The sequence below is a fragment of the Camelina sativa genome, chromosome 2 (genome assembly GCF_030686135.1).
Source record: "Camelina sativa cultivar CO46 ecotype springtype chromosome 2, ASM3068613v1".
Lineage (NCBI taxonomy): Eukaryota > Viridiplantae > Streptophyta > Magnoliopsida > Brassicales > Brassicaceae > Camelina > Camelina sativa.
Genome location: NC_141881.1, coordinates 16,299,533 through 16,309,358, shown reverse-complemented (window position 1 = coordinate 16,309,358; position 9,826 = coordinate 16,299,533). Strand labels below are relative to the sequence as shown.

At 36.0% G+C, this 9,826-nt stretch overlaps 2 protein-coding genes and 1 pseudogene across 2 annotated transcripts; 2 read left to right on the top strand and 1 right to left on the bottom strand.

Moving 5' to 3' along the window:
- Positions 1-528: 528 nt before the first annotated feature.
- Positions 529-6,248, top strand: LOC104710983 (uncharacterized). Its single transcript, XM_087483817.1, has 15 exons — positions 529-674; positions 1,151-1,216; positions 1,687-2,541; positions 2,657-3,022; positions 3,100-3,204; positions 3,298-3,372; positions 3,466-3,540; positions 3,634-3,726; positions 3,813-4,052; positions 4,130-4,288; positions 4,381-4,647; positions 4,761-5,047; positions 5,135-5,213; positions 5,355-5,751; positions 5,841-6,248. The coding sequence occupies exons 4-15, from the start codon at positions 2,825-2,827 to the stop codon at positions 6,113-6,115; spliced, it is 2,250 nt and encodes a 749-aa protein (XP_087339943.1). The 5' UTR covers positions 529-674; positions 1,151-1,216; positions 1,687-2,541; positions 2,657-2,824; the 3' UTR covers positions 6,116-6,248.
- LOC147948716 (uncharacterized) lies at positions 1,690-2,794 on the top strand. Its single transcript, XM_087468259.1, has 2 exons — positions 1,690-2,541; positions 2,657-2,794. Exons 1-2 carry the CDS (start codon positions 1,690-1,692, stop codon positions 2,792-2,794), a joined length of 990 nt encoding a protein of 329 aa, XP_087324385.1.
- A 1,081-nt stretch (positions 6,249-7,329) lies between the features above and the next one.
- Positions 7,330-9,014, bottom strand: LOC147948715 (uncharacterized; annotated as a pseudogene).
- Positions 9,015-9,826: the final 812 nt, after the last annotated feature.

Sequence of the window (9,826 nt, the reverse complement as noted above, 5' to 3'; positions counted from 1 at the left end):
CTGACTGTGATCCCTACCATCAATCGCTCCACATCGGTGATATCAACCCAAAAAATTCTCCACTGGATAATAACTCTCGATCCTTGGCCCACCGAGAATCATTGGGTTCTCCGTCACATCGAGAACGACGACGCAAGATCGGAGATGGAGCTTGGCGGTCAAATAGGTGCTGTAACGGAAAACGACACCGCAGATGGAGGAAGACGATGACTAGTGACGATTGCAAGCGTCGATGGTTGACTGATTGCAGAAGAATCATAGTTGATACCATCGCCGGCGGCGCCGAGATTGGTAACAGAAAGAATTAGAGAATCGTCGGAAAGTTGAATTAATATTTTTATGGGCAATTGTCATGGATACCATCATTTTTAGTTTTTGGGTCAAAAATACCACAAGGCCCAATAATTTCCATTTCTAACATTTCTAATTAAAACGTCTGACGAAAATACCCTCACATTCCTCAAACCCTCGTTCGCGTCTCCTCTCTCTTGAGACGAAAAGACTGATCATCAGACTCTCGTCGCCGGCATATCTCGCCGGCATATATCGCCATCTCGAGTCGCCGTTTCATCGAAATCGACTTCTTCTTCATCTCCTTCCGTCACCTCATTCCAAAAAGGATCTGATACGGTGGTTACCGGAGGCTCGCCGCTTTACCGACCTATCTCCTCGCTGTATGTCGTCGCTGTTGTTCTTTTTGATCTAACCACCATTATCTCAACATATTTCGATTTGCGGTTCTTTTTGGCTATGTTTATGTGTGTTTAATTTTGATTTTTTTTAAACCTAAATCAATTAGATGCAAGTTTGATAGGGTTGTGTGATTATGTGTGATTATGTGTTTGATTTCGTGTAAATCGATAGGGTTAGTGATCAAAGCAATCAAATTTCAAATCAGATTATATTTCTTGACTTTATTTATGTCTAATTTTGATTTTCTTAAACCCTAAATCAATTCGATGGGAAATTAAGTTAGATTCTTGTGGGTTATAATTCAATTCTTGTTGTTTTTGAGTTTTTGTTGTAGATTATTTCAGTTTTCGGGTCTAAGATTATATTCAACAGTTACCTCACTAGATTAATCTAGATTAATTGTGATCTTTTGTTCCTATTTCACTTTGTTCTTATCTGTTTCCGTTTTGTGTAATAGGCTTCTCCTATATACTTGGGTGGAAGACAAGTATAGATTGAGGAAGGAAGTCCAAATCCAGAGCAAGTAAGTCTTCCTTTGAAGAAATTGTGTGATTTATGTGTGATATTATGTGTTTTGCAGCTTCCGGTAACCCTATTCATCTCATTAGTGATAAAGCAATTGAATTTTAAGTTGGTTTGTTGACAAGTTTACTCACATTCCCTCCATGGTTACTCCATTACTGCTTTCTCATATTTTTCGATCCCTTTAGCATAGTTAGGTTTGGTATACGGTTTCTAATTGCTAGAGTTTCAGTGATTACTGAATGCATATGAATCCGTTTAGTGAAAGCATAATTTAGTCAGATGGCTAGTTTTTTTTAAAAAATTCATGAAAGCATCTATATAATTTAGGATCACTTTCCTGATATGATATGCGTTTCATCTTTACAGTCAGATGCTAGTTTTTTTTAAAGTTCATGAAAGCATCTATATAATTTAGGATCACTTTCCTGATATGATATGCGTTTCTTCTCTTTCTTTTATATGTTGCAGGATATGGGTGATTCTTTCCCTATAGATATAAAGCTTCCTGAACTTTGTTTCAACATTGGAGAGGAACCAAGATCAGATGTGAAGATAAACCAGTTTCCAAACTACGATGCTGTCATACAAGTAAAAAGCATCCTCTCAGTTGCGGAGTATGAGAGGATCAAGAATTCGTTCCTGGGACCTATTTTGAAGGTTATCAACAGAGGACTGATGATGTCTGGGAAGATGGTGCACTGTTTTCTGAGCAGGAGTTTAAAGGTATCAAAGGATAATGAACTATGGATGCATTTTGGAGGACAACCAATGAGATTCTCAATAAGAGAATTTCATATGGTCACTGGATTGAAATGCACTGAATGGGGAGCTAATGAAGATCAACGGCAGAATCGCTATGACTGGGCTAACACTGAAGATGCTCACACATATGAAGATCTTTTGGATATTCTACAAGAAACTAATCCAGAGGCATCAGATGAAAGATTCTCTCTTGCGATGGTGATCCTTATCGAAAGCATCTTCTTTCAGAGGTACAAAGGTAACAAGCTTCCTGCAAAAAACCTTAAGAGAGCTCAGCATCTGGATGTCTTGGCTAATTATCCGTGGGGGAAAGATGCTTATAATATTCTGATTAAGTCAGTAAAGAAGAATGTCAAATTAAATCTGATGAAGCATAAATATGACTTACATGGATATCCGTTGGCACTGCACTTGTGGATTCTAGAGTCTGTTCCTATGTTAAAGTCATCTTTCAGCACATTGAGTGTAATTGAGCGACCATCAGCATATCTCTGTGAAAAATACACACGTACAGTTAATCCATCGATTTCTCAAGTGGAGAACATTGAAACATCAAACCATGTAAGTTATTCTCTTTAATTTAGGACTAAATTGTTTTAAAATATTGAATCGTTTTCAAATATAATCACGATCGTAAGAAGAACTAATATCATTTTCAAATATTGATTGTGTGCAGCTCAAGGTTATTCACATATTACCATCGATACCCGATGATACAGAAGATACAGTCTTCTTGGAAGACACTCCTGATCAAGATTTGAGTATGTTAACAGATGTACTGAACAAGGGATACAAATTGACACTTGAAGACTAGAGAAAAAGAGCATTGGATGTTGGTGCAGTGATGGAAGATATTGCTAGGAATTCTTACCAGTTACGTAACAAGGAGACACTAAAGCCATCCTCTTCTGGAGAGTCACTAATGGAGAAGCTAGATAAACTTTACAACATGGTTACGGATGGGTTCAGAGATATCAATTGCCGGTTATCGAAAATAGAGGAGAGTCTGAGAAATTATAAACCTACCAATACAGACGATCAGGTAAAACATTTTTTTTTTTTTATCAACTTCCAGTTTCCTCTTTATCAACTGGTAACCGTTTTTGTTTTGTGTTGTAGGAGCAACACCAAGATAGTGGAATGTCTCCAGTTGCCAGTTCTCCAAGCGCTGAACAAAGTACAGATAATGTGACTCAAGTTTCTGACTCTCAGATTCCTATGGAGGTAAGAATTTTTTTTCTTACTTGTAAATTAAATTTTAGGGAAAGTAGTCTTAATTCTGTACTAATGCTTCCTAAAAACGATTTGTATTTGCAGAGTGGTGATGGGATCCATCCGACTAACAATTCTCCCACTGAACAATATACATGTGACTTTCAGATTCCTACGGAGGTAAGAATTTTTTTTCTTACTTGTAAATTAAATTTTAGGGAAAGTAGTCTTAATTATGTACTAATGCTTCCTAAAAACGATTTGTATTTACAGAGTGGTGATGGGATCCGTCCAACTAACAATTCTCCCACTGAACAATATACATCTGAGACTCAGATTCCTAAGGAGGTAAGAATCTGTTTCTTATTTGTTGTTTGAATATTAGGGAAAGTATTCATAATTATGCACTAAAGCTTCCTAAAAAACGAATTATATTTGCAGTGTGGTGATGGGATCCGACCATCTAACAGGTCTACCACTGAACAAAAAACAGTGCATGTGGCTCTGACTTCTGAGACTCAGATTACTAAGGAGGTAAGAATTGGTTTGGTATTTGTATTTTGAATGATAGGGAAAGTATTCTTAATCAATGTACTAAAAGCTTCTAATGTTTTTTTCAGCAATCATTGATTGACTGTGTACAATTGCTGCAAGAAGTTGAAGTTAGGTGTGAGAACAAAGGGAGCAAAGGAATAGTGCGAGCAATTCATGATACAGGAATCAGTGTTTTAATGGACAAATCAAAGAAAGAAGAATTTTTTGGAAAAGAACAAATACTGTTTTTCCATAGAGAGAATGAAGGTGAACTAAATCAGAAAGAGAAGGAAGGTGAACCAAATCCAGAAGTTTTAACTGCTGAGGTAAATTTAATGATTCTTAGAACTTTTTAAAAATATTCTAACACATTATATTGACAAGTGAAATAATTCATCTCTAGTTCTTTACTCCAAGCGAAAACCAAACAGAGAGGTTCACCCAAACCGAAAAGCTCGATTCAGAAGCTCAGATGACCCAGAAGTTTGATTCAGAAGCTCAGATGACCCAGAAGCTCGATTCAGAAGCTCAGATGACCCAGAAACTCGATTCAGCTGTTGATGTAAGTTTTATTATACAACTTTTTCCTGTTATTAATTTTGTAAGAAAGTCTTCTTAAGCTAAAAAAGGTTCTAAAACGTGTTTTGCTTGTAGGGTGATGAGGAGAACCTTCCTCAGGAAGGTGATGATGAAGTGAACCTTCCTCAGGAAGGTGATGATGAAGAGAACCTTCCTCAGGAAGGTGATGATGAAGTGAACCTTCCTCAGGAAGGTGAGAATCTAAATGATGGTCTTGATAAAGAAGAAGATTATGTACCAGAAGGAGTGAGCCCAAATGATGGTGATGATGAAAAAGAAGACAAACAGAATCCACAAGATGAAGGACCATCATTTGATCTTAAATGTTTTAGTTCACCTGAGGTATGTTAATTTAATTCAGTTCTTGTTTGTTTTGTATATATCATTGCTGATTTTTGTAAAAAGTACAAAGAGGACATTCATAAACACGTTTCTTTGTTACATCTTGATTTCAGGAAAAAAAGAGAAAGCTGGATAAGAAAGATAAAATTGTTATTCCAAGAAAGAAGCAAAAAGTTGATGGTGATGGTGAGAAGCAAAAAGATGATGGTGAAGGTGAGAAGCATGTTCCAAGGCAAAGCAATCGGCTCACAACTCCATCATTTTCAACCATTACTCCATATAAAGCACCAAGAAACCCTGCCACATCTGCTATTCATCCAATGTTCAACCCTTTCCTGTCTCCATCTTTCAATGGTATTGAAGAATTAAATTCTTGGAAGAGCTCAAATATCAGAACATGGTTAGTGTGACGTTTTAACAATTCTTGTCAACTTTAAAAATTAAGTTTTTATCAAAGTATAAGAGAATGTTTTTTTGATAATTCCAGGGTAATAACGGATACAGAACCATTAACCTCACATTGGATACATTTGCTGGGAAGACCAGAGAAGAAATTGCAAGAAACGGTACTGCTCACAAAATTTGTTTCAGTTTCTTTTGTGTTGGGTGGTTTCATGAATCTTATCCTGAATGACAGATTATTAAATATTATCGTGTCTATTTCTCCTAATATACTAAAAGTCTTTTTCTTTCTTTTTTTAATGTAGCATATTGATGCAGCTTTGGGATTACTTTGGTTGAGAAGAAACAAGGATCCCATTTATTTTCACAACAAGAGACTTCCGAAATCAACCTTTGTGAAGCCAGACTTCTTTTCAAATTTGAAAGCTGGATACTTCAGTTTCATGGAGGATAAGTTTAAATCACAACACGTGTTTCCAAAAGAAGTCACTTATATTGTGAGTGGGAAGTTGCCTTCGGTTTGTCATCCTACTGAGAAGTGGCAGGATCTCGAGGGAGTTTATGGTATTGCCTATAACTCTAAATACAAACAGTACATTGGTATGGAAATAAGCTTCAAGTCCAGGAAGATTACTGTTTTTGATTGTCGAACTCATGAGAGTAAAGGTGACTTGGTGGAAACTCATGTTAAGCCAATTGCAGGTAAGAACTTATTTGATTATGATAATTTGATTATGATGTGAATTTTATGCTTGTGATATATTACTGATAACTATTTGTGTGTATTGCAGAGATGATACCTTATCTCTTACGCACTGAAAGAAACAGAGGAACAGTTGATCTGTCTCCATTTAAAGTCTTATGCCCTAAGAAGTTCTTTCGTCGCATTAAGAGTGAAGCAAACTGTGGATTATTCATCCTCAAAATGGTGAAATGCCACTCAATGGGCGTAGAAGAGATGATGAGTAAGCTTCAAGAAGAGGTTTCAGAAGATATTAGAGCCAAGTTATGTTTTGATATCTATCATGATATAATTCTTAAGAAGATTGAGATGTTTAGAGGTTGATTTTTTGTTTTCAGATAGTAGACTTTTCTTTGGATTTATAAGTTTACAATGGATTTATTCGAATCATATGTTGTGTGTTTTGGAATTATGATTTAAATGTTAAAATACTTAGTAAATGGTGTGTTTTGTGAAACTTTTCTTATTTTAGATGGTCTTTGTACAAATTAGGGAAAGAATGAAAAGTTATTTAGGAAGGGTTTATAGAAAATCAGGATGACTTTCCTCAAAAAAATAAAAAATAAGGATGGCATTCCTTAAATGCGCACCCAGGAGGTTCAAACCCGCGACATCGAGAGTTTACAATGGGGAGAGTAACCAGTAGGCCAAAGCCTGTTATTCGGTAATTAGTAATAAGCTTTATTATATATGGTGAAACACTTAGGATAACATTTAGGAAGGGATTACAAAAAATAAGGATGGCCTTCCTTAAATGCGCACCTAGGAGGTTCGAACCCGCGACATCGAGAGTTTACAAGGGGGAGAGTAACCAGTAGGCCAAAGCCTGTAATTCGGTAATTAGTAATAAGCTTTATTATATATGGTGAAACACTTAGGATGACATTTAGGAAAGGATTACGAAAAATAAGGATGGCATTCCTTAAATGCGCATCCAGGAGGTTCGAACCCGCGACATCAAAAGTTTACAAGGGGGAGAGTAACCAGTAGGCCAAAGCCTGTTATTCGGTAATTAGTAATAAGCTTTATTATATATGATGAAATATATAGGCTATTTATTTTAGGAAGACTATTTTGTTATTTAGGATAGCATTCCTTAATAGTGTAGGTATGTAATTTAAGAAATAATGATGCAAAAATGGATTCACAACCTATAAAAACACACAAAAACAAGAATGTGTGTTAAAAAAACTGAAAGCTTTCATAAATAACAACATAAAGGAAAGACAAATTATATCTACTAAAAAACTTAATTATATTTAGGAAGGAGTTTCTGAAATTCAGGATGACCTTCCTTCACAATATAAAAGTATGTTGTCTTAATGTTTCACATAACAGAATGACTACCCAATCAAATGAAAACTATAAATTGAAATTAAAGAATAGAATACTGTAAAGTATGAAACACATCATCCTATTTGTATCATCCTCTACAACTCCTACAAAAAAAAAAATGAAAAATGTTAAAATACATATCCCAAAAATGTCACAGATTCAACATATAGCTTTGTTGTATGAAATTTATAACTAACCGATAATCATATGGGAAGTCGGCTTGTACTCTTATTGTGTCCTGCTGTGCCACATCTACTGCACTTGTGACTCTGAGACTTTGAACCTGGCACCCCAAATTCTCCAACAGATCGTTTTCTTTTTTTTGGTGGTCTCCCACTGTTTGGCTTACTAAATGGAGGTGGACAAAAGAATTCTTCTATAGAATCAGGGAAAATCCAATCTTTTATATCTCCATTAGGGTGTATGCTTTCAGCATATACTTTAGCCCATGTCTCAGTCAAGTAGCAAACATGAACAAACTTATTTTCATCCCTATTTGAACGCTTCGCAGCAGCAATGGCATGAATGCACGAAATTTTGTCGATGTCAAAAACACAGCAACTGCAATGCATGTTTTTCAAGTGAACAATAAACTTATTAATGTTGTCCTTCACCTCAAACTCGTCTTCATCAACTTGGAAAACGTCAAGTTTCATTGCATCTGAGAACCTTGATACCAACTTGTTCACTACTTGCGGCGTGACAAGCTTGTCATGTTTAGCAGCCTTTTCACGTCTCTCATGAAACCACGAAGTCAAAGTTAACCTGATTGTCTCAAGGAGAGAAAGAACTGGCAACTCTCTTGGTTCTTTCAACATCGAATTAAATGATTCAGCAATGTTTGTTGTCATAATATTGTAACGATTAGAAGGAGCATAGGAACGAGCCCATTTCTGAAATCAGCCTTTTGTAAATACTCAGCCAACTTAGGATTAGCATCTTGAATCTGGATGAATATTTTAGCAAACTCTTCACGAGTATAAGCAATGGCTGCAGATTCAACAAGTGGCAAATATGATTGACCCTTGAAACTTACTTTGATGTTGTTTCCAAGGTGGTATTTGCAGATTCCATGATGTGATGCTGGATACAACTCTGTAAGTGCTTTTGCAATGGACGATGCACGATCAGAGACAAACACCAAATCTGGGGCATCAGGTATGATAGTACGGAGACACCTAAAAAACCAATTCCAAGATTTATCATTTTCTGAATCAACAATAGCAAAGCCTATCGGGTATAGGTGATGATCTCCATCTTGTGCTGTAGCTACTCATAAAGTTCCTTTAAATTTCCCCTTCAAGAAGGTACCATCTACTGCAATCACTCTTCTCAGCAAATCAAAACCTCTTATCGATGGACCGAATGCAATGAACACATATTTGAATTTAGTACCAGAATCCATCTCAAGATAAACAACTGATCCTGGATTTCTTTCCTTAGCCATGAACAACCATTTTGCTATGTTGTGGTAACTGTCCTCAGGAGTTCCTCTAACCAAAATCTGAGCTGCCTCTTTTGCTCTCCAAGCTTTTTTGTATTGTATATGAACACCATGATCTAATCTAACTCTCTCAATTATCTGTTTTGGCTTGAGTCCAGCCTTCTTTTCTGCAAAATGACTGCAAATAAAAGAACCAAGGAGTTTTGCAGTGGCTTGCCTATGGTTCGCATTCCTGTACGTTGTATCACAATTGTGTTCTCCCATATACTTAATCACTACAAAGAAATCAGATGACTTGAGCTTCGTTGCACGCATCTTCCAGTTGCATCTAGGGTCGACACAACCCAATATCAATCTTGTTCTGTCTGACCACAAAGATCTGAACTCAAACTTGAACTCAAGTGCAAACAGCCGCATCTTCATCATCAACTCTACTTTGTTTTTGAAATATTTCCCCTCATGTATATAATCAGTCCCTTGAGTGTGATGTGAAAAACCTCTAGGAATACCATCATAAATCACTTTTTCAGCAGTTGAACAGGTATCAGAATGTGATTCAGAAACTGTGGCGCCACTTCCACTTGGTTCATGAAACTCCTACATATAAAATGTAAACATTAGGGGATATCTGATAAAGACTTTAGGACGACTTTCCTAACATATAGATATCAGACTTGATTTCATCATATCCTTCTTAATGCACAAAGAAAGATTCTAATATATATGACTCTATTCTTCACAGCAAGCACCTATTACAAAAAGCACATATGTATTCTATCATTTGTAAGACATTGTTTTTTGAGTAAAAAAATAAAGCCAAGTTTACCTTGGTTAGATAATGAACTGATGCAACAGATATATCACTATTTGAAAACTGAAAACCTTGAATGCATCGGTTGTTCTCTAAAGTAGCTGACAGAGTATTACTTTCAACATTCCCAGAATCAATAGGCAACTACATAAAAAAACAAAAAAAAACATCATATATAAGAAAGACATACTAATGCAGTAAGAAAACTACAGTGTATTCACTTACAGTCACACATAAACGATTCAACTCAGGGTCATCTTGAAACTTCCTGAAAAATATCTGTACTTGACGATCATTTCGCAAATACATTGGTGGAGAATCTTCTACCATCAAATTCATCCTTGAAGAAAGCCTATAGCTAAGTTTGATATCATTCACTAAACAATCAAGTCCAAAATCTTCAATTACCATCTCAGCTAAAACCTTATATGTGATATTCTCATCT

Excerpts from the sequence above, each read along its gene's own strand:
- LOC147948716 (XM_087468259.1), top strand. The coding sequence starts at position 1,690 with ATGGGTGATTCTTTCCCTATAGATATAAAGCTTCCTGAACTTTGTTTC. Across the intron at positions 2,542-2,656 it reads ACATTGAAACATCAAACCAT|CTCAAGGTTATTCACATATT; the intron begins GTAAGTTATTCT and ends GATTGTGTGCAG.
- LOC104710983 (XM_087483817.1), top strand. The coding sequence starts at position 2,825 with ATGGAAGATATTGCTAGGAATTCTTACCAGTTACGTAACAAGGAGACA. Across the intron at positions 3,373-3,465 it reads ACTTTCAGATTCCTACGGAG|AGTGGTGATGGGATCCGTCC; the intron begins GTAAGAATTTTT and ends TTGTATTTACAG. Across the intron at positions 4,648-4,760 it reads AATGTTTTAGTTCACCTGAG|GAAAAAAAGAGAAAGCTGGA; the intron begins GTATGTTAATTT and ends TCTTGATTTCAG.